Source organism: Neomonachus schauinslandi, chromosome 13 (genome assembly GCF_002201575.2).
Source record: "Neomonachus schauinslandi chromosome 13, ASM220157v2, whole genome shotgun sequence".
Lineage (NCBI taxonomy): Eukaryota > Metazoa > Chordata > Mammalia > Carnivora > Phocidae > Neomonachus > Neomonachus schauinslandi.
In genome coordinates this window covers 55,862,791-55,887,054 of record NC_058415.1, presented here as the reverse complement: position 1 = coordinate 55,887,054, position 24,264 = coordinate 55,862,791, and the positions used below count along the sequence as shown (strand labels likewise).

The 24,264-nt window shown below is 40.9% G+C and overlaps 1 protein-coding gene across 1 annotated transcript; it reads right to left on the bottom strand.

Annotated features, from left to right (window-relative positions):
* Positions 1-5,543: 5,543 nt before the first annotated feature.
* On the bottom strand, positions 5,544-16,128 carry DNAJA1 (DnaJ heat shock protein family (Hsp40) member A1). The gene is made up of 9 exons (XM_021691145.2): positions 15,965-16,128; positions 14,719-14,860; positions 14,397-14,574; positions 12,260-12,364; positions 11,113-11,340; positions 9,074-9,188; positions 7,951-8,066; positions 7,562-7,662; positions 5,544-6,783 (listed from the first exon to the last, which is right to left on the bottom strand). Exons 2-9 carry the CDS (start codon positions 14,848-14,850, stop codon positions 6,565-6,567), a joined length of 1,194 nt encoding a protein of 397 aa, XP_021546820.1. The 5' UTR covers positions 14,851-14,860; positions 15,965-16,128; the 3' UTR covers positions 5,544-6,564.
* Positions 16,129-24,264: the final 8,136 nt, after the last annotated feature.

Genomic DNA, 24,264 nt, shown 5'->3' with positions numbered 1-24,264 from the left:
CCTCTCCCACTCCCCCTGCTTGTGTTCCCTCACTCACTGTCTCTGTCTCTGTCAAATAAATAAATAAAATCTATAAAAACAAAAAAAAAAACAAAAAAAAAAGAAGAAATTGAGACCTTATTTGTTTGGGCCTCTTATACCTTTTAATTTTAGCCTTTATTAGGTACAAACTAATGGGGAAAGTTTTAAAAAAGTTTTAGAATGTAATAATTTACCTTTGATTAAAATACAGCCTAATCTTTGCCTGGCACAATAATGTTCAATATTGGCTGAATTAATCCTTAGCAGCACTAAGAAATGACTCTTCCCCAATCATATTCCCCCGAATTTTTTTCCTTTTGCCATTAAACCTGCGGCTTTTTGGGGGTGGCTTTGTAGTTCAGTCAGTTGAGTGTCCGACTTGATTTCGGCTCAGGTCATGATCTCAGGGTCCTTGTGTTTGAGCCCCACATCCAGCTCTGTGCTGAACATGGTCTGCTTGAGATTCCTTCCCACCCCCCACCCCCCCCCAGCTCTGACTCCAAATAAATCTTTAAACATGCCTTTTGACAGAATGTCATTTGCGGCCATTTTGAGAGTTGAACATAGCCATGAATCCATGAATTCTGGTCTCCCATCCCAGTGAAATTAAGTTTTAACGTAAGTTTAAGGTGCAAAGAGGAAACAGCTTATGCTAAAATTCCTTAGAGTCTTCAAGAAATTGGGATTCTGTATTTAGCCCATGAATAGGCAATGAACGGTATTGTTAAAAATAAACAGGCCAGCGGCACCTGGGTGGCTCAGTCGTTAAGCGTCTGCCTTCGGCTCAGGTCATGATCCCGGGATCCTGGGATCGAGTCCCACATCGGGCTCCCTGCTGGGCGGGAAGCCTGCTTCTCCCTCTCCCACTCCCCCTGCTTGTGTTCCTGCTTTCGGGATCTCTCTGTCAAATAAATAAAATCTTTAAAAAAAATAAACAGGCCAAGGGCTCCTGGGTGGCTCATTTGGTTAAGCATCTGCCTTCAGCTCAGGTCATGATCTGAGTCACAGAATCGATTCCATGTAAGGCTCCATGCTCACGGGGGTCTGCTTCTACCTCTCCCTTTACCCTCCCCCCCCCGCCCCCCACTCATGCTCTCACAAATCAATCAAGTCTAAAATGGAGTCACTTGTGCTAAGCCCCACACCAGCGAAGCCAGATTTAATGCCTACCCAAATCGCAGTTTCAGCCTGTCCCAGGACTGTAATTTTTAATGAATCTGTAATTACCAGGTTCAGCGTTTACATGATAATCTGCCTGATAGGCCCCTTCTACAGGAAGGTGACCTTGCATGAAACAATCCACTCTGCTGGAGATTTCCTTTTCCCACCCCCTTCAAGTCTATAAAAGCCTTTCGTTTTGTACAGCTCTTCAGAACTCCTTGTTAGGATGTTGCTGGATTCACCAACCGTTGAATAAAGTCAATTCTGCAGTTGAATTTGAACAGTATTTCCTTTGTGCTCATGAAGAATAAGAATCTGGTAAGCACATGTTCACTTACTCCTTCTAGGAATTTTTATCAAACGTCTGTTCCTGTACCTAGTACTGAGGATGGCTTAAGACCAGTTCCTGTCATAGAATAGGGAAGAAATTGAAGTTAAAAAAGGAGTACTTAAAATGGGGTATGAGAAAATCTTGGGAGTTTCTTGATAATGGTAGGAAGGGCACTTAATTAGCCCTTCTGAGTTAGGAAAGGCTTCCTGGAGGAGTTGACCATAAAAAAGACCAGCAGGAGCTGTGGGTAAAGGGATTTGGCGGTCCAAGTTAGTAGGAGTCTTTCCAGGCACTGCCGTGTGCTCTAAGGCGTATGCTGGACAAATGGTAGCATCTTGGGAGACCAGGTGGAGAGAGAAGCCTGGATTGGGAGCCATTTAAGCAGGTATTTTTTTAATTGGTATAACATGTAAAAAGCTGTAAACAATGAATCTTCTGCCTTTCCCAGGTAACTGTTGTGCACGTCTCCAACTTCTTTTGTACAAACGTTAAAAGTGTGTGCACTTACTCTACACCTAGCTTTTCTTAGGAGGGGAGCCCCAGGGACTGAGGCCAAGGTGAGAGAAGGGCCACCCAGGTTCGACTCCACCAGTCTGTACCACTGTCCAGCTGCTTGAGGGCCTCAGACCCTCCAGGCAGACAGTGGGGTCTCTGTGCCCTTGTTCCAGGTCTGGGTGATGCTGAGCAGCGCTGGAACTGGCCTGCATCCTGGGCTAGGGAGCCCCTTACCAGCTGTGGGTGCTGTGCACCTCCTGGAGCCAACAGTCAGGGGCTGGAGGTCTCTGATGGCACCAACTGGGCTTTTCACTTTATGAAGAGATGGCAGAGATCATATTATTGGCCTCTTAACAGTATAAGCAGAAGAGGTTAAGCAAATGGGAGCTTGATGCCAGCAACCAATGGCATACAGTAGTCCCTCCTTATCTGTGGTTTCAGTTACTAGTCAACTGTGGCCTGGAAGCAGATGATCCTCCTCCCGACATAGCATTGAAGTCGACAGTAGCCTAACACCATGTCACAGTGCTTTCATCACTCACCTCCCTGCATCTCCTCTCGGCATTTTCTCTCATCATGACAAGGGTGAGTACAGTGTAGTTGGGAAGACCACGTTCATGTAACTTGTACAGCATATTCTAATTGTTTTATTATTGCTATTAATCTCTATTATGTGCCAAATTTATGAACTAAACATGATCACAGGTAGGTAGGTAGGTACAGGTAAAAATGTATATAAGGCTCAGGACTATCCTTGATTTCAGGCATCCACTGGGGGGGGTCTTGGAATGTATTCCATGCGAATAGTGGGAGAGGGGAGACGGACAACTGGGCTCTTCCGAAACAGCAAGTTGTGTCAGGTTCCTAGGGAGGTCCTCTGCCGCTGCCGACAGATCTGCTATTTCCCTCCAACACTTACAACTTAAGTACATGGCAGTAAAATGAACTCTGTAAGGGTAAGGACATTTGTCCTAACCCCATTCAATTGTTGCATTAGTGACTGGAATCACTGAAGATCTGAGGGTATTTCAAGGCAGCCTTTTTTTCTTTTTAAAACTCAAGGTACTATTCAGTGTCTTCAGTTATTTTTCAACTTATACTAGAACTAAGAGCATTTATTGAGCCCTTCCTTCCTATGTAAGCAACCTCATTTAATACTCAGAACTACTTTATGAGGTACAGCCTATTATGGTTCCCATTATATGAAGAAACATTTCCAGAGGTTCCCATAACCTTGCTCATGGAGCACACACTGAAAACTCAGTGTAATTCCAAAGCTCAATTTCTTTATTCTTTGAATCCAACTGCTCTCAGCTTCTTTTCAGGTTTGGGAAAAGGCAAAGAATGCTTGGATTATCTGTCCATATTCCATTAACAACTTATTTACCTAAACTGGCCACAGGCAGTAAGAGGAGTAAAAGAGCATGAATTACAAGAATTGGGACTCCAGTTTTTGCTGTTGTTTCACTTTTGCCAGAGCAGTGGTTCGAAGTGCCCCGAAAGACTAAGCTTCTGTCCCTGACCTATGGAATTGGCAACTGTGGCAGTGGGGCTCAGCAACTTTGCTCAAACTCGAGAACCAGCAGACTGGAGGGCAGTTTCTCCACCTACCGAACAGAGTAGGTGTTTTGATTCTTGTTCTGTCTCACAGATTGTGGAGGAGATAACCATAAATTAAGTGATAAAGGTCCAGGACTTCAGTAACTCTTAAAAGGACATTTTTATAGTGCTGTAGCTTGCCAGCAGTTTCATTCACTGTATTTTTAGATCCTATACACATTTCCCCACATTATTTCAAAAAAGAAATTACGATAAAGTGTCCATCTAAGCTGGGGAGCTCCCTTGGTCTCAGCTATCAACGGCTGCCGTTATTTGCCCTTCCCCAGCAATTCTCTTAGCAGTGCCATTACTATCCTAGGTAATTAACCTCACTATGCCCCCATGGTGGCAGTGTTGAACACTGGCTGTTCATAACCATCCTGATGCTTAAGCTACACCCAGCTCCATTACATCAAAATCCCTGGGGGTGGGGGGACTCAGATGTTTCAAAGCTTCCAGGTGACTCTAAATGTAGCCAAGATTGAGAACCAGTACCACATGCAGAAAAGATCTGATGCTAATGTCACGTACAGGAAGATCTGCCACCATGTGCCAGGGGCAGCCTCATAGGACTTTCTTGTTCTAAGTATGAATGGATGGGGGAAGCATCAGAGAAAGCATTAGTGCTGGGGCCCGGCACTCCACTTGTGTTGATGCACATGTGTTCCTGGGTCAGACTGGGTCAAAGTTCTGAGAGGCAGTTTTCAGACTACAAACTTACTGTTTCTGCCTCTCCAGATTACCTATTTCCTTTTAGTGATTTTTTTTCCAGATTTTTGTTATATAACATCAAATGCACTTTTTAACTGTATAATCCAGTAGCATTAAATAACATTCACAACCTTGTGCAACCATCACTGTGTATTTGAAACTTTCTCATCACCACAAATGATTAAGCCCTAACTCTCCATTCCCCTCCCCCCAGCCCCTGGTAACTGATCTCTATGAATGTGCCTAATTTTAAGTACATACATACATTTGTATGCACACGATAATTTGTCCTTCTGTGTCTGTCACCTTTACACGCACCATCACATCTGGTTTGTCCATGAGTTGGACATGACTTTGTTCCCCCTTTGGCTACTGTGAATGCTGCAATGAACACTGGCAGCAGGTATCTTACTTAGCCAAGGAGGGAACTACACTAGTCCTATAGTCCTTGTTTGGCTTTTTGAGGAACTGCCCAACTTTTCCATAACAGACACACCATTGTACACTCTCACCAATTAAGGTACAGAGTTCCAATTTCTCCATTCTCACCTGTTTTCATTTTGGATTAGGAAGTATGAAGTAGTAGCTCACTGTGGTTTCGATTTATACTCCCCTCATGACTAAGGTGGAAAGCCTTATGTGTTATCTTTTAAAAGATGTTAAATGTATTACAATATACATTTAATATAAATTTCTGCAGAAATTTAAGATTTGTCACAGCAAATCTTTTTTTGAATTTTGAATACTTTTGTTTCTGAATACTCTGTTATGCTTTCCTGAGCACCTGGCCATCATATCTGAACATGAGGGTAGCTGTATGGTAGAGACTAAAAAAAGACAATCTAAGGATAAAGGTTGTCAATTAGGATTACTGACAAAAACCACTGAAGGTGTGGGAACTACTCTTACAGACTAGGTTTTGGTTTCTCCTTTTAACTCAAGTGTGCTCTATGAGGGGAACTTCCGACATGGATCACTTCTGGGTTGGAAATGTTTAAGCTTCCCGATTACAGGAGATGCAGAACCAGAAAACAGGAAAACCTCTCACATTCGCCAGTGTTTGCCAAGTTTTTAAAACCCCTTTTGGCTCATTACTCACCCCTCACCCACATTCACTCCCCACTCTTGTTTAACATTTAACTGTACTTAAATAGCATTTTCTATTACCCATTTAATTAGTTAAATGAGAAATCACCTATCTTACTTAGTGAAAAGCCAATGCTTTTAATCTAGGGGGGAAAAAAAGCCTGCAGTGACACACTGGAAATGCTTTGTAATCAGTATATTAAGGAGACATTCATACATTTCATTTGCTTAATTCTGATACCCAGATTTAAGCTTGTGAACATGACTTTTAAACATACAATTAAAGCTATTCATCATAATTTGCTATACTACCAACATTAAATTACAGTTACTTCGGAGCAGAAGTTAAATGGTTTAAAGTAAGCCTGTAACATACCTAAAAAACACCTTCCTATCGCATACATGCAAATTAACGTCTCCACGTAAATGTCTCTTCACTCTAAGTTACCCTGCTCCCGAAGTCACTAGTCTGAAGCTTATCATGGTCCAAAGAGAAGGAAAAAAAGTATAACCAGGATATATATATATATATTAAAAAAAAAAAAAAGATGGCACAGCAGAAGGGAATGCAGTTCTACAAGTGCAAGCCCTCAAGCAGCAGCATATGATAAACCCCTTCTTTAGAGAGGTATCCTTTCTATCAATGATACCACAGGCCAAATTACATAGCATGCCATCTTCAAGTAACAGTTGAGGCAATAAATGCAGAGGCATCACAATGAATCCCACTTAACTATAGACCAACACTTCTCTACAAATTCTTTGTCTGACTGCCAATTAAATACAAATTTTAACTTCATAGCTTAACAATTAAGGGTCATACACCGAAGTCAATACATACACCCAGCATTTCAGTCTGAGCTGTTTCATATACATAGAGCTGAAATTAATTACAAGGTATGGCCTAACAAATGCTAGGGGAGATTTTTTTTTTAAGTAGTTTTTACAAGTATTAAACTTTATCTTGCACACTGAAGTCATCATACATACAGGGCAAAGTCAGAGCTTTTATATTTGAGTTTATTCTTCATTTAACTTTTAAAACACTACTATAGTTGAATATTAAAACAAAAACAATAGCAAGTAGTGAGCTATGATTATAGTCCTTCACTCATTCACTACTGCATATAAAATGCCAGCAGTGTTATTCACTGGCCCCATTAAGAGGTCTGACACTGAACACCACCCCTGGGATGATGTTCATCATCCTCATAGGCTTCCCCATTGTAATGGCGCCGTCTTTCCTGATTTGGATCAAAGTCCACCAGTTCTACCTGGTCCATTTCATCAGTCTCTTCTACTTCTTTCCTCTCAGGTAGGAGTTTTTCCAGCAAAGAGAGTTTATCAGGAGAGAGAAAGCCATTCTCAGGAAAGTTTACCTATAAAAAGAAATCTCTACTGTAAGTTCAGTTTGATATACTTCATTAGCTCCTTAGATATATTACCACTGATCCATTTTCTCCCCATAAAAACATGTGGTCAATGTGCCAATCCCAAATTAAAACATGTGTTCTAAAAGGCACAGCATGTATCTAGCTAGTACCCTGAACTAGAATTTAAGACAATAAAAAAAATTATCCTAGTAAAACTGCACTGTGATGATCACCGTTTTATTCAGCACATGAGAACCCATCCTGAAACACTAATTCCTTTTAACAGTTATTTTTTTAAAAGCTGTTTGTCTTCAAAAAGGCAGTCCTTTCTTTGCCCAAGTTTTTTAAAACAAAATTCTCCATTTCTATAAAACTTTGTTAAAAAAAAAAAAAATAGTATTTTGAACTACACGGTTACCAGAATTTGTTATCAAAAATGCACACTTCCCTTGGCATCTTCCCAAAATGTTTTTAATAAAAGCTGTATTTATGGGTCAAGAGCCAGACAATTTAAGATTGAAAAAAATGATTGAGGGTTGCTTTATAAACCATCCTATTAGCAAACCAAGCTTTGTAGTATTTTGCCAAAAAGCCACAGTAGTTATTTTGAGTGCTTCTGCTGAACTTTAATCCCAATTATAGCCTTGTATTAGCTTAATTTATTTCTTCCTGGGACAAGAGAGAATACCAATCTGATGTACCTTACCATTCGGAAATGTAATTTTGTCGTTAGTTTAAATAAGCTAATCATTCTCCAGTATTCCTAGAGTACTTTATAGCTTACCTTAAATTCGATGATTAGGCGACCCTTCTCATATGGTCTACGATAAATTGGCATGCCTTCATTTAGCACACACTTGATATCTCCATGCTTGACAATTTGACCTAAAAAACATGGAAGCCGAGTTTTTCCTTAGTCACATTTTTAGGAGGCGGGGAAAATAAAGAACAGAGATTCCTCTGTTAGAGGAATTAGATTCCTCTAGCTCACTGAATTTATGTGAGGCAATCCCATTACCTTTTTAGAGGCTTCCAAAAAGACCCAATACCCTACACAATTTCAGCTCAGCTCCCAAGAAAGATATGTAACTGACAGAGTAAAATACCAGTTTTCTGGTATTTTAGATCATGACAATACTAGAACAGAAAGACAAGCTCATCCAAATATCATACCTGGGTGAGAGGTGATGACGATGGTTCGGTTGTCAAGAGTAGATATTGGCTTTTGAAAGCCGCACAGTGCTTCAACCAGCTGTATGTCCATACACATGAAAAGGTCTTCTCCTCGCCTATATCAATGTCAATATGACAGACACTTAAATCTTTCAAATCACCAATTATTAGAAGTACCATGGCAGGCAATTGTGTTTTCTTAACAGCAAGAGCGTAAGGTATCTTTCACAAAGATGTCCTTTCTTTCCCCGTTCTCCAAACAGCCAATATACATGGACCCTGCCAACTGTTTCCTGGACAAGACTTTAGAATCCGTCCACACATTCTAGACAGCCTCAACTACTTACCATCCCCGAATTGTTTCTTCATCCCACTCCTTACTTGTGCTTAGACTTGCTTTTCCAATCCATATTAGTAAAATATCTTATCAAGTACTCCAAACTCTTTGTAACAAGATTCACCTCAAATGACAGCATTTTCCACTGAGACATTTGTAGGAATGTTCTTTTTTCGTTAACTCAAAACCAGTTCCTTCAGAGGTCATTCCCAACAGATTTATTGGAACCCTACTCTCATCCAATGCTTTAAATTAGCAAGGGATAGATATTTAACAAATTGCTAAATCATTCTTGTGCTTCGCTCTCAGCTCTTCATAAACAGTATTTCACAGCAATATATAAATTTATATACTTAGTTTTCAACAGAGAGCGTTCTACACGTTTGTTTACAGTTAAAAACAACCCAACATATCACAAACTCATGATTGAAAGCAGAAAAGTTTTAGGTTATTTCAAATTAACTGCTATACAAAGACTGTTTAGGGATATATCCCCTAACCCATCCATTTATATTCATACAAAACACCTGTAATAAAAGCACATCCTTCAAATTCCAGGTTGGGTAACAACTAAGTTTAGGAAAAAACCCCAAATCTGATCCTTTCCGTTTTTAGCTTATTAAAACAGTGGTTAACTACCTTTTAGAAAAAACATCATATATAACCCAACTCTCTCCTGCTATACTCTTCTACGGTATTTCCAAGAAATGTCTTTAAAGTAATGAAAAGCTCATTAGAAAAAAAATATGCAAGAGGTCAGTTTAAGTAGTTCATAAAAGTTCTTACCGAGTAAAAACAGCGTGGTCCTTCTGATCTAAAACAATGATAATATCTCCTGGTTCCAGTCCTGGTTCTTGGTCTCCTTCACCATGGAATGTTATCTTCTGGCCATCCTTCATGCCTAAAAACAAAAGATTTTATACTCTTGTTTAACATCCAACTAATGCCAGAATCAGTCTGTTTAGAAACATTGATGCACGTTTGTGTGGAAAAAAAAAGTCATATCTTTGTGGATGCTAAATTTACCAAAATGGCTAAGAATGCCCACATGATTAAATCAGTCCGATTTCTTACTGAAGAAAGTGATCATAGTAGAGAACAAACTCTATAGAGGCAAACAGATGAGGTTCCACATTTTAGAGCTCTTATTTACTACTCGCTGGGTTACCCTGGGAAAGCAAGTTGCATAACCTTCCAAAAAAAAAATACCAACTTTCCCAGAGACCTACCACATCACGGCTGTTTTGACTATTAAATAAAAGGCCCACACTGCCACTGAGTCAGCTGACTGGCAAACATTATTAACCGTAAATGTTAATTATTTCAATTTCATTACTTAGATCCTTATCTCCTGAACCAATGATCACCGAGGTGACCCACACAAGAACTTTGTTTTACTCATTATGGGAACTATTAAACTTACATATGTAGCCAATACTACAATGAATCCCTATATATTCAAACTAGATCCAGCCGCTATCAACTCATGACTACTATTTCATGTGTTATACCTCCACCCATGCCCCCCCATATTTTGAAGCAAAATCCCGACATAATACTTCAGTATGTACCTCTAAAATACTAAGAACTTAAACCACAGTATCAGTATTATACACTGACAAAACTAAACAGCCTTTAACCATTTGTGAAGCCAAGTAACTGTCTTGTTACAGTGGTGAAGCAATTAAACAACTAGGTTTTACTGGTTGTTCCACTACTGTAAAGACTGTGGGTAAATACAGCAAAAATGGTTTCACTTGCCACGAATGCCCTCCAAAATACATATTGTTGGTAGCAAAAGGGGATGTCCTGGGGCGCCTGGGTGGCTCAGTTGGTTGGGCGACTGCCTTCGGCTCAGGTCATGATCCTGGAGTCCCTGGATCGAGTCCCGCGTCGGGCTCCCTGCTCGGGAGGGAGCCTGCTTCTCCCTCTGACCCTCCCCCCTCTCATGTGCTCTCTCTCTCTCTCATTCTGTCTCAAATAAATAAGTGGAATCTTTAAAAAAAAAAAAAAAAAAAAAGGGGGGTGTGTGTCCTACCGACATACTAAACATGAACCAATTAAGCAGGAAAAAATGAAGGAAGAGTCAGTACCATGATTCACATGGAAGAATACTATTGCAGAAACTTAAGTTAATGTAAATGTATGTAATAATATATAATGTTCATACTGTCAATAGTTCCACCAATATGCAGTGCGTAATACTAGTTTCATTTTAAGTTAGTAAAGTCTGAAGAACATTACCATAATCTAAATTCTTACGTATCAATTAATGAAACATGCTCGTTAGTTTAGAAAAATTAAGGAAATCTTTGAGACACCCCCCCCCCGAATTCTTCACCTAAAAGCAAACATATTTCAGGGTGCCTGACTGGCTCAGTCAGTGAGCATGTAACTCTCCATCTCAGAGTTCTAACTGCAAGCCCAATGTTGGGTGTAGAGATCATTTAAAAATAAAATCTTAAAAAAAAGTAGGTATATCCCTTAATCTAGCAGTTCCCAAGAAAATTAACAATGTGTTAAGTTAATTGCAATAAAAAAGGTGGAAGAACTGATTTAATAGAAGAAAATTAAGTGTGGAACATTATTCAATCATCTGCTGATGTCAGTGTTATATTAAGTGAGGAGATCCTTGAAGTATTCCCTACAAACATACAAAAGCTTGGCATGAAAAAGCATTTACTACGCAGCTAAGAGTTATCCCTGGGTGATAACATCATACATAAAACCTATTAAGGATAGTTTTTAACAATTACAAAATGTAGTATTAATAAACTTGCCACAGCACTCAAGAATTCAAATTAAAAAAGTGGCTCAGAACTCACCTTTGTCAATATGAACTTCTAGAATCTTCTTCTCTCGAACTATCTTCCTCCCATTGCAGCTTTTACATCTATCTTTGGGACTGATCCGTTCCCCATGGCCCTGGCACTCCATGCACACAGACTGAATTTGCTGAACCATTCCAGGTCCTATCTGATGAATTCTTATTTGCATTCCAGTACCTCGGCAATTGGGACAACATTCGACTGCTCCTTTCTTACCACCTCGGCCTAAATGGTTTAAAAAGAAATGTTTGAATTTAGTATTAGATACAACAAATATTTTAAATGAATTCTTACATACTACATTTAATTTCCAAGATCTAATGGTATTCTGCCCTAAAAGTCTACAATTCAGCCTTCTTATAATTGGTAAAACATAGCCACCATCAGCTTCAGTTATCTACTGACATTTTGATGGCTGTCTTCCCAAAAAGCGCAAATTCAGAATTTTACTTGAAACATGTGCTCCCAAAGCACCATTCTTACGACTACTTTATCTGTGAGATGGGAACATTTTAAAGCATACGCTCTCTTTAGAAAAGAACATTTCCAACAAATAACTTACAAAAAAGACCAGAGGTTCTTGGCCAAGAATTTGTCTAAACAGCTAAGTGTCCAAAAAAAGAGGACACTATTAAAACCATATTACAGATTCTGAAACCATCAGAATGATAAAGTTTTAGAGAGAACAGAAACTGTTCACCTCTAAACAATGTTGAGGAAAAGACACCAAATTCGATTGATCCCAATTGTATTTAAAACACAACCAAGGGCGCCTGGGTGGCTCAGTCAGTTAAGCGACTGCCTTCAGCTCGGGTCATGATCCCAGAGTCCTGGGATCGAGCCCCACATCGGGCTCCCTGCTCCACCGGAAGCCTGCTTCTCCCTCTCCCACTCCCCCTGCTTGTGTTCCCTCTCTTGCTCTGTCAAATAAGTAAATAAAAAATCTTTAAGAAACAAAAACAAACAAAAAAACCATACACAACAAAAAAAAAGGTGGTATTTTGCTAATATTTCTCAAGGTGGTAGGTTCAGGTTTTCTTCATACTTTCAGTCTACAAGATTTAGGTAGTGTACTGTCAGTTTTATATATCTAAAAAAGTTTGTTTCATTTTCAATTATACTTAGAGGTGTTAAAAGACCATACCTTCACATTTATCGCAAATCACATTCTTTTGCAGAGCTAGTTTTCGTGTTGCACCATTATATAAATCTTCTAAGGTTACGGAGAGCTGATGCACAACATTTTTACCTAAAACAAAACACTGCTCATTAAAAATTTGAAATGTTACTTCTTACATTTGTGTTCATTGCACTTTAAAAACAGTAAGATACGGGCGCCTGGGTGGCTCAGTCGTTAAGCGTCTGCCTTCAGCTCAGGTCATCATCCCAGGGTCCTGGGATCGAGTCCCGCATCGGGCTCCCTGCTCAGCGGGAAGCCTGCTTCTCCCTCTCCTACTCCCCCTGCTTGTGTTCCCTCTTTCGCTTTGTCTCCCTCTGTTGAATAAATAAATAAAATCTTAAAAAAAATAAAAATAAAAACAGTAAAATACATCTGTTGAACACCTACTATATACAAAGAAGTTAGTCACATTATCACCTGTGTGATCTCAAACCGAGATGTAATTTCAGATGAGGAAAATTGGATAACAGTTAAGTAATTTGCCTAAGAACGTATTTGTAGCCATCTTACAAACTATGGCAATCAAAAACCTCAACTGCAAAATCACTTGGGAAAACCAATGTTAAATATCAGGTTTCACAAATTAATCCAAACTGCATCTCTTTTCTAATACATTCTTTGAATCTTTCACTTAGTATGATAATGATACAGCCAATTACTTCATCCAAAAATTCTTCAACACCGTAAGTTCCAACTAAGCAAGACTGGCCAGGGAAACAGATAGTCTTCTATGGAGACTGGATAAATCTATCAGTTCCCACTTCTTTGTGATGTAAGAGTAGCACACTTACTTTTGGGGACAGCAGTAATTAAAAACTGTATTTCTCATACAGTGCTGTCCAATACACCTTCCTGCAGTGACAAATATTTTATATCCGTGGTATCTAATACAGTAACTACTAATCACATGTGGCCATTTAGCACCTTAATAAGGCTACCACATATAGAGGAATTTTTGTTTTGAATTAATCTAAAGTAAAATGTGGCCAGAGGCTACAAAGGAGTGCCACATCTCATCTTAAAATGTGAAGTGGAAGGTGGAGATTGCAAAAGGACACAAAGGTACAGAAATGAAATCACCTGCCAGTGCTAAGTAAGCTCCTAGTTAGTGATTCTTCCACAGTGACTTTTACCCACCAAACAGTACTGCCTTATGCCTAAGTGAAAAAAGCTCCCTCACTCCTATATGCACATGTCTAATGAATACTTTTAGTTCTCAAACAAGTGTGAAGCACCATTAACTATACCCTTTTGTTCCTAGCTCCACCTTTGGTTCTGTATCAGATACAGTCCCATGCAGTTGGTTCTGGCATGCTAGAAACTGCCCCTCTTACTTTAGCTTTATAGATCTGAGAAAACAGGGAAGGAAAACAAAAACTCCTTTAGTGTGGTTACATTATCCTCCAGTATCACAACAAAAAAATCTTTCATTAATCTAAGTCAAAGTTTGCCAGTCAATTCCTTAATTTTTTTTTTCTAAATAAAAACCGCTTATTTTTCTGTGGGAGAAATCATCCTAAACAATTAACTATGAGTGCAAATCGTTCTAAAATAAATTCCATAACCACATTTCTGTTAAGTGTTAAGGGCACATATTTTAATAAGAAAGCAGAAACAAGATTAAACAGACCATAACCTATTTGGAGTTAATAAACCTGTGTTCCATTACTGACTCTACTGATGCCTTGCTATATATGACCTTGAAAAAATGTTAATTTCTTAACTCTAACTCACTTGTAACTGAACAAGGCCATGTAACTCCAAGGCTGGGGGGGGGGGGGGAGAGGAAGGGATCAAAAAAGAGCTCTAAAAAGAGCTTTGTCCTATACTCTATTCCTTTAATTAATGCTTGATAACCTTCCTGAAGTCGTACGTATCGGAGACCTTTACAAGCATTTACTTGTTAGAACTTGATTGGCCTAGCTATTTCTGGCTACATCAATCCCACTTAAAAAAACATCATAAATCAAAGTGGCAGTTTAGGTCGGTTTGCAACATTATACCAACGTGTAAACAAGCATTTCAAATAGATAATTTCTCAAGAATTTGCTTTCACCAAGGGCTACTTTAATTTGCTCCATGTGGACTAGGTTACTCTTACCTCTCCTTTCTCTCTGCATCCTTCCTCCTCCTCCAAAAAACATATCAAAGATGTCCATGGGGGAGCCAAAACCACCACCAGCTCCACCTTCTTTAATTGCCTGTTCTCCTCCTTTGTCATATAATTCCCTTTTCTTTGCATCAGAGAGTACTTCGTAAGCTTGAGAAATCTGTTTGAACTGTTTGAGAAAAAAGAAATTTCACTTGAAAGTGCTGCAAAGCAGTCACTGTATTACACATACTCATCGTCAGGTTCTAATAAGTACTATACAGCTGGCAAAGAACCACACAGCTACATTTAAGAGTATGAGTACATCACTTGCCTTCTCTCCTTCATTTGGATTCTTATCAGGGTGATACTTCAAGGCCAGTTTCCTGTAGGCCTTTTTCAATTCCTCTTGGGTGGCATTGGGTTTGACCCCCAAAACATCATAGTAAGTGGTTTCTTTCACCATTTTCTACAGCCTGAAATAAAAAACAGTTTTAACTGACTTTCAACTGGAAATTTTAATTAGCCAAAATCAGAGGTATGGCAAAGAAATCTGTTCTTCCCCAAATCTGATTTAAAAAACCCACCTTCCCCAAACTTCAGAGAAGGTAACAATTCCTTTGGTAGTTCAGCCATAAATTCTAACGAACTAAATATTAGCTAGTAATTATCAGGAATAATTCAAAGGCCTTCTACAGCAGTTGGTTCCCCCTCTCCCACAGGAAAGCTCCATACTAACGCCACTATTATCTGGATTCTTCCTGTTTCTCTTTCCAGTATTGACAGCAGTGATCAAAAAGAGCACCAATAGGTTCAGTCTATTGGTTATTACGTTATCATTGTCTTTGGTAAATCTGATAAGCCATACACTCCCTAAAAAAAAAAGCACTTGGGCACGGGGGAGGGGGAAACGGATTGGCTTATGAAACTGATTAAAAGCACAAGAAAGCAAGCTCCCCTCCCCCCCAAAGATGTTTCTCATAGAACTTAACAGCACTTCCACTTTGACCACCGAACCCCTCTCGCCCCCACAAGCCAGCGTAGTTTACATGTCGTTAGGTTTCCCCCTGCACTAGGTGCAGACCTTTAAGGTTTTCCTCCTCCCACCTTGACCGAAGAGGTAGGAGAACCCCAGCCAGCCCTCAACAAAGAGAAGGGAGGGAGACCGGAGAAGCGGCCGCAGCCTCCGCCCCGCTCCCCCCGCAGCCCCTCGCCCCTCGCTCCTTCCGCGCGTGCGCGCATGGTCGCCCACCCCCAGCAAGCTGGGGCGGAGGGGACGCGGGGGCGCGCACGGAGGGGGGCGGGTGGAAACCCGAAGGTGGCAAATCCTTGGGGGCCTCGGGCTAAACAGAGAGTGGAGAATGCTTCAGGAAACGTCTCGGGCCCACTCACCGCGTGCCGGAGATGGGTTGCCGCGGCACCACACCAGCCCTCCCAAAAAGAGAATCGTGGATACAGGAACCGACAACCCTCCCGCCCACGCGAAGCCAACCGCCTCCGACCGCGGCTCCATCCGGCTTCCCCGTGCCAACAATGGCGCCGGCCTTGGGACAAGGGGAAGCGCGAGGACTGAAACTCACCGGTGAGAGGGCCGAGGCCGGTGTGGGGAAGCAGGAAGGAGCGCGTTGCTGGGCGCAGCTCGAGCAGCCGCCGCTCCTCCGCGTCTCACCGAGCGTTCTGGAAAGTTCCGCCCGGTGCGCCGCAGCCGTCGTCTTTTGTAGCCGAGTCCAGGCGCGTCACTCGACGGAAGTCCCGCCCCTTTCGCCGCTGCCACCGCCCCGCGGTTACCTGGGCAACGGCGCGTGGGCAATCGTACTGGGAGGAGCTTTGCCGAAGGGCCTTGTGGGGGTGGGTGCAAGCTTGGGTTTCTGGTGCTCGTGGAACTTTCTGGAGTTCTTTCTTCCAGCCCGTGGGCCAGAGGGTCCGGAAGTCTCGGGCGGGAGCGGTGCAATGCCGGGCCAACTCCGATTTCCCGAACCCGCAGGGTCGCAGCCGCTTCCGCCGCCTGCGACGGCGGGGAGGGCTTGGGAACCGAGCCCCATGCGGGAGCTGAGTTCGGAACAGGAACCTCTTAGAACAAAGCCCCGGCGTATTCCCTCCCTGCCGGCTTTTCTTTTGCCGCTTCGGGCATTTGTAATTCGCTTAATTCCTCAGCCCCGAGATTCTGGGAACCCGCCGAGGAAGAAGTGTCTTGTTCTGGACAATCTCACAGTCCTCTGATCTTGCTCCTTTTCACGCGTAGTCCGTGGCCTTGTAATCCACCAAATTGCAAGTGGGAAGAGCTCTCTGTGCAAGTCCAGGCCCCTGTACGTATGTTATTTGCCTTGGCCCCGACTGTGTCCTACACATTGGGCACAGGGAAATGTTTGGAATACCTTGGTGCAAACTGAGGGCCTTGGACTCCTGGCCTGGCATTCACCCTGTTGGCTAGTGAGAGGCACCAAGAGTGGCTAACAAATCGTCTTAACTGATCTAAATTTTAAGCCCTACCAGTCTGTGAATTTGGATTTACAGTCTGCAAAGTGAGTCCTTGCACTTTAAAATGTTGGGATGGGGGCCATAATGGAAAATGGAGTCTCATATTCAATAATACTAAACATGGGAGTATTTATCTACTGCCAAGGAAGCTGGAGATGCAAAGTAGAAAAAGCTGGGTTCACATCACTTAGATTTTAATGGGGAACCAGACATATCAACGAACTTGAGAGAACCACAAGATAGAGGTCAGCAGGGGAGACACTCCTATATCAAATCTGATGGAATAGGGAAAGCATCTGTGGGAAAGTAGTTGAACAGATTTTTTTTTCTTTTTTAAGATGTCATTTTTAAAAAACTTAAATTCAATTGCATATAGTGTGTTATTAGTTCCAGAGGTAGAGTTCAGTGATTCATCAGTTGTTTAGAAAATCCAGTGCTCGTTATAGTGCGTGCCCTCCTTGATGCCCGTCACCCAGTTACCAAATTCCCCACACCCCTTCTCTCCAACAACCCTCAGTTTGTTTCCTATGTTAAGAGTCTCCTATGGTTTGTCTCCCTCCCTGATTATATCTTGTTTTATTTTTACCCCCTTCCTCTATGCTTCTCTGTTTTGTTTCTTAAATTCCACATATGAGTGAAATCATATGATAATTGTCTTTCTCTGATTGACTTATTTCACTTAGCATGATATTCTCTAGTTCCATCCACGTTGCAAATGGCAAGATTTCATTTTTTTTGATGGCTGAGTAGTGTTCCATCATATATGACCACATCTTCTTTATCCATTCATCTGTTGATGGACATCTGGGCTCTTTCCATAGGTTGGCTATTGTGGACATTGCTGCTCTAAACATTGGGGGGCAGGTGCTGCTTCGGATCCCTACATTTGTATATTTGGGGTATGTACTTAGTAGTGCAATTGCTAGGTCTAGGGTAGCTCTATTTTTAACTTTTTGAGGAACCTCCATTGAGCTGAGTTTTTAAAGAGAGAAAAACATTCCCAACAAAGAAGCACAAGAGAAGGCTAAGGGGTGAAAGAATGTGATACTTCTACGAAATTGCAAGTAATTGGATATTGCCACAGCTAAGGGAGCTGGTAGCAGTAGGCTAGGCTTCAGAGATATTTGGGGAACACCCTTGGATATATCTTGCTAAGCTCAGGATTTTGAACTTTACCGTGAATGCATCCTGATGCGTACTTTTTCAGCATTATCTCTTTTATTTAAACTGTGCACCTAGTTACATCAAGCTATCAGCAGTTTTCCCAGATGCACTTCTTCACTTCTCTGCTCTTGCTTCGACTGAGAGGCACCTAATCTTTACAATCTTAGAGGTTACCATCTCAGCTTATCGCCTGTGGTATAAACTTTTTTTTCTTTAACCCACACTTATGGAAGTCTAATACTGCAGGCAGAGCACTAGGGTTTGGTAATATAAAAATCATTTAAATCATGTTCCTGCCTTTGAGGATCTCACCACACAAAAAAAGGACGAGTTGTGTTGTAAATGCCAATAAAGGAAAAGGAAGAGTATTGAGATCCTGAGTAGCAGAACCTTGCACATCCAGGTGAGTATTCCAGATCAAGAGACCAGCAAGTATAAAAACATAATTAATAGAGAACAGTAAACAATGACAAGTTTGTTCATGTGTTCTGAGGCGTTGTAGTTGTAAAATTCCGACTTTATCATACTATAAACAGTGCGTTTGTTAATCTAACATTGGTTAAGCATATGAAATAATAAGTAGAATATATATCAAATCACTTCAACTGAGAGTTTCCACAATAAATATTACTGTGTCTAGTATTTCTTAAATATTACTATATTTAATGTTTCTTTTTGCCTCAGGAATCCAATGGAAATTCATACAACTTTGAGAAAGATGGAAGTCAACATAAAGCTATGAAATGTGATAGCAAAAATCCTTTTAAAACCTGCAAGCTAAGTGAGCTTAATTCCTTACTAAAAATAAAATAAGGGACGTAAAAGTTGGTTTAAAAGAAAAAGAAGACTATGTGCTTATTTGCTTGTATGTGTATAGAATATTTCTCAAGGATACCGAAAAACTTGTAATATGGTTGCCTTTGGGGAGAGGTAGATGTTGGTGAGAGGAGAATGGGAGGGAGACATTTCAGAATATACCATTTTGTAACTTTGGGATTTTTAACCTATTTGAATGTAGTACTTATTTTATTTTATTTATTTATTTATTTTAAAGATTTATTTATTTATTTGAGAGAGCGAGAGTACATGAGAGGGGGGAGGGTTAGAGGGAGAAGCAGGCTCCTCGCCGAGCAGGGAGCCCGATGCGGGACTCGATCCCGGGACTCCAGGATCATGACCTGAGCCGAAGGCAGTCGCTCAACCAACTGAGCCACCCAGGCGCCCTGTAGTACTTATTTTAAAAATCAAACTAAAAAAAGTATAAAATCCTCTCCTCCCAATTCAAGCTTTGAACTAGTAATTTGTAACCCCAACAGCAAAGTTAGGTAATTCTTGGTGGCCTTAAAGAACATCATTACATATGTTCTAATATTTTTCCTTCATAGAAACTTAATGATGCTAAAAATATGTCTTTATGAATATTTTAACTTTTCAGTAAGAGAACTTAGCACTTTTAAGCATTCTTGTTTATATAAAATACAAAAAGATGAGCAATAATTTAGTTTGTGTGTTTTTTTTGGGGGGGTTAAGAAATGGTATCATATCATACATGCTGTTTGTAACTTGCTCCTTTCACTTAATTTACTGTCATCTTACCATGTTAGAATAAATAAATCTACCTTGTTATTTTTAACGGCTTCATAGTATATACTATGCAGATATTACAATTTATTTAACCATTCCCCTCTTGATGAACGTTTTGGCAATTTCCAGTGTTTTACAAACAATGCTGCAGAGAAATTCTCAAATATAGCTGTAGACACTCATGCCAGTATTTCTGTAAGATGGACATCTAGAATTGAAATTGCTGGGTTAACTTAACTGCAGGTTTAAAATTGTAGTAAGTAACTACCCTTTTCCTTTTTTGGCTTTTGTGTTTCATTTCTTCTCCATTCTTTCCCTCTCTCCCCTCTTCTTCATTTGTTATGCTTAGGAAGCTTTCACCAATCCAACATTATGAACGTATTCTCCCAGGTTTTCTTCTAGTACTTTCATGGTTCCATTTTTTACATTTAAATCTTTTTTCCACCTAGAATTGATTTTGGTTGAAGTGCTGAGGATTATTTGTAAGAAACTGAGTTTTATTTTTCTTCAAATGGTGAGCTAGTTTTTCTGATTTAATACTCTATTTTTCCTGCCTAATGTGAAATGCCATTTTTCTCACATAGTAAATTTACATTAAAATGCATTTTTAAATTTTTTAAAAAGATTTTTATTTATTTATTTGACAGAGAGAGACACAACGAGAGAGGGAACACAAGCAGAGGGAGTGGGAGAGGGAGAAGCAGGCTTCCCTCTGAGCAGGGAGCCTGATGCGGGGCTTGATCCCAGAACCGCAGGACCATGATCCGAGCTGAAGGTAGATGCCTAATGACTGAGCCACCCAGGCGCCCTGCATTTTTTTATTTTTTAAAGATTTTATTTATTTATTTGAGAGAGTGAGAGTGCAAGCATGAGCAGGGGAGGGGCAGAGGGAGAGGGAGAAGCAGACTCCTAGTTGAGCAGGGAGCCTGATGTGGGGCTGGATCCCAGGATCCTTGGACTATGACCTGAGCTGAAGGCAGATACTTAACTGACTGAGCCACCCAGGTGCTCCTTAAAATGCGTTTTAATGTCTGGGAGGCCTAGTTCCCCTTACTGCTCCTCCTTTTTATAGTTTTTCCTGGCACTTTCTAGTATGTTAATCCTTCCAAGATGAATTTAAGAATATTTCTGGCCAATTCCCCCCAAATCCCAATGTGACTTTGATTGTGATTACAATTACAGTGCTTTTATGCATTAGTCAGTTTGGGGAGACTTAACATGTTTATAAGGTTGTATCTTCCTACCTGTGAACAAGATATATTATGCATATAGCTACATATTCCCTTTATTGTGTTTTATAGTTGCTGTTTTTTAAAAGGTAGGTCCTGGGGCGCCTGGGTGGCTCAGTCGTTGGGCATCTGCCTTTGGCTCAGGTCATAGTCCCGGGGTCCTGGGATCGAGCCCCGCATCGGGCTCCCTGCTTGGCGGAAGGCCTGCTTCTCCCTCTCCCACTCCCCCCTGCTTGTGTTCCTGCTCTCGCTGTCTCTGTCAATAAAAAAATAAAATCTTAAAAATAGATAAATAAATAAATAAATAAAAGGTAGGTCCTGGTCATTTCTTCTTGAAGTTGTTACTAAACACTGTCTTTTTGGTTGTTATCATGAATGGTCTCTTGTCTTACCATTTGTTTTATTTCAGTGGTATGCTTCATAACTTTCCCCAACCATGTGACCAGATTACAGGTGTCCAAGGAGGTAGCTGGAAATGGCTAGAGGCATGGCAGAAGCCAAGTCATTAGGGCTTGAGCACTCTGCTAGTAGTGTGATTTTTATCTTGAAAAAACACTGGAGGATTCTAGGGAGGATGGTAATATAACCACTACGAGCTGACTTTTTTCTTTCTGAGTGCCTGTCAGGCACTGTGCTGAACTTTCTACAAATGTTGTCATATATTAATCCTCACAGCAACGCTTTTTTACAGATGGGATTTGATAATATTTACATTTTACAACAGTCATTTGGTGCTGATGTGAAAGATGGATTCTTGGGAAGCTTTTATTGTGAGAGATAAGATCACAAGTGGTGAGGCCTAAATAATAGAAATGGAGAGGGAGAGAAATAGAAATAGAAACATAGAGGTGGAATCTGCAGCTCGTGGTGACCAGCTGCAGAGGTGAGGGAGAAGGAATCATAGCTGACTTCCAGTGTTCTGGCCTGAGCAACACGATGATTGGGGAGGCCCTTCCTGAGATAGGAGGCCCAGAAAGAGGAGGACGAGAAGGCTGTGGTGGGGCAGAATTGGGGAGGGCGAAGATGAGTCCAGTTTTCGATGTGTAGAATTACTGCTATACTCTTTTCTTTAGATTAAAAAGAGAAAATTTTTGTTGGAAAGCACAAAATGGAAAGTAAATTGCAGCTAAAATGCTGTTTCTTATGCTTGTATAAATTATATTTCTTGAAACCTTTAGTTTTTAATTGACTGTGGGACCTAGTGGGGCTGGAAATATTTTTATTTTGTTTTATTTTATTATGTTATGTTAGTCACCGTAGAATACATCATTAGTTTTTGATGTGGTGATCCACGATGCATTGTTTTCATATAACACCCAGTGCTCTGTGCAGTACGTGCCCTCCTTAATACCCATCACCGGCCTAACCCATCCCTCCATCCCCCTCCCCTCTAAAACCCTGTTTGTTTCTCAGAGTCCATAGTCTCATGGTTCATCTCTCCCTCCGATTTCCCCCCCCTTCATTTTTCCCTTCCTTCTAATGTCCTCCATGCTATTCCTTATGTTCCACAAATAAGTGAAACCATATGATAATTGACTTTCTCTGCTTGACTTATTTCACTTAGCATCATCTCCTCCAGTCCCATCCATGTTGATGGAAAAGTTGGGTATTCATCCTTACTGATGGCTGAGTAATAGTCCATTATATATATGGATCACATCTTCTTTATCCATTCATCTGTTGAAGGGCATCTCGGCTCTTTCCACAGTTTGGCTATTGTGGACATTGCTGCTATGAGCATTGGGGTGCATAGGGCCCTTCTTTTCCCTACATCTGTGTCTTTGGGGTAAATACCCAGGAGTGCAATTGCTGGGTCATAGGGTAGCTCTATTTTTAATTTTTTTGAGGAACCTCCACACTGTTTTCCAAAGTGGCTGTACCAACTTGCATTCCCACCAACAGTGTAAGAGGGTTCTCCTTTCTCCACAACCTCTCCAACATTTGTTGTTTCTTGCCCTGTCCATTTTTGCCATTCTAACTGGTGTAAGGTGGTATCTCAATGTGGTTTTTTTATTTTTTAATTTTTTTTTATTTTTTATTATTATTATTTTTTATTTATTTATTTGAGACAGAGAGAATGAGAGACAGAGAGCATGAGAGGGAGGAGGGTCAGAGGGAGAAGCAGACTCCCTGCCGAGCAGGGAGCCCGATGCGGGACTCGATCCCGGGACTCCAAGATCATGACCTGAGCCGAAGGCAGTCGCTTAACCAACTGAGCCACCCAGGCGCCCTCAATGTGGTTTTGATTTGAATTTCCCTGGTGGCTAATGATGATGAACATTTTTTCATGTGTCTGTTAGCCATTTGTATGTCTTCAGAGAAGTGTCTTTTCATGTCTTCTGCCCATTTTTTGACTTGATTATTTGTTTTTTGGGTGTTGAGTTTGAGAAGTTCTTTATAGATCCTGGATACCAGCCCTTTATCTGTAGTGTCATTTGCAAATATCTTCTCCCATTCTGTGGGTTGCCTCTTTGTTGACTGTTTCCTTTGCTGTGCAGAAGCTTTTTATCTTGATGAAGTCCCAAAAGTTCATTTTTTTTTTAAAAAAGATTTTATTTATTTATTTGACAGAGAGACAGTGAGAGGGAACACAAGCAGGGGGAGTGGGAGTCGGAGAAGCAGGCCTCCGCCGAGCGGGGAGCCCGATGCGGGGCTCGATCCCAGGACCCTGGGATCATGACCCGAGCCGAAGGCAGATGCTTAACGACTGAGCCACCCAGGCACCCCCCAAAAGTTCATTTTTGCTTTTGTTTCACTAGCTTTTGGAGATGTGTCTTGAAGTTGCTGTGGGCGATGTCAAAGAGGCTACTGCCTATGTTCTCCTCTAGGATTTTGATGGATTCCTGTCTCACATTGAGGTCTTTCATCCATTTTGAGTTTATCTTTGTGTATGGTGTTAGAGAGTGGTCATGTTTCATTCTTCTGCATGTGGCTGTCCAATTTTCCCAGCACCATTTATTGAAGAGACTCTTTTTTCCATTGCATATTTTGGAAATACTTTTTTTGAGTATCACCAATTTGTTCTTGTTCTTCTCTTTATAACTATACATGGTTTATCTTCTTTATGAGCTATTCTCCCTTGCAACCCCTCACCCTTCCAGTTGTTATTATTTATTTATTTATTTTTAAAGATTGTATTTACTTATCTGAGAGACAGAGGGAAAGGGAGAAGCAGACTCCCTGCTGAGCAGAGAGCCCAATGAGGGACTTGATCCCAGGTCCCTGAGTATCATGACCTGAACTGAAGGCAGATGCTTAACCGACAGAGCCACCCAGGCACCCTATTTTTTATTTATTTTATTTTTTTAAATTTATTCATTTGAGAGAGAGAAAGTGAGTGAGAACATGAGCAGGGGGGAGGGTCAGGGGAGAGGGAGAAGCAGAGGGAGTAGGGAGCAGGGAGCCCTACGTGGGGCTTGATCCTA

Excerpts from the sequence above, each read along its gene's own strand:
- DNAJA1 (XM_021691145.2), bottom strand. The coding sequence starts at position 14,850 with ATGGTGAAAGAAACCACTTACTATGATGTTTTGGGGGTCAAACCCAAT. Across the intron at positions 11,341-12,259 it reads GATTTGCGATAAATGTGAAG|GCCGAGGTGGTAAGAAAGGA; the intron begins GTATGGTCTTTT and ends TAAACCATTTAG. Across the intron at positions 7,663-7,950 it reads CGTCATCACCTCTCACCCAG|GTCAAATTGTCAAGCATGGA; the intron begins GTATGATATTTG and ends CATGTTTTTTAG.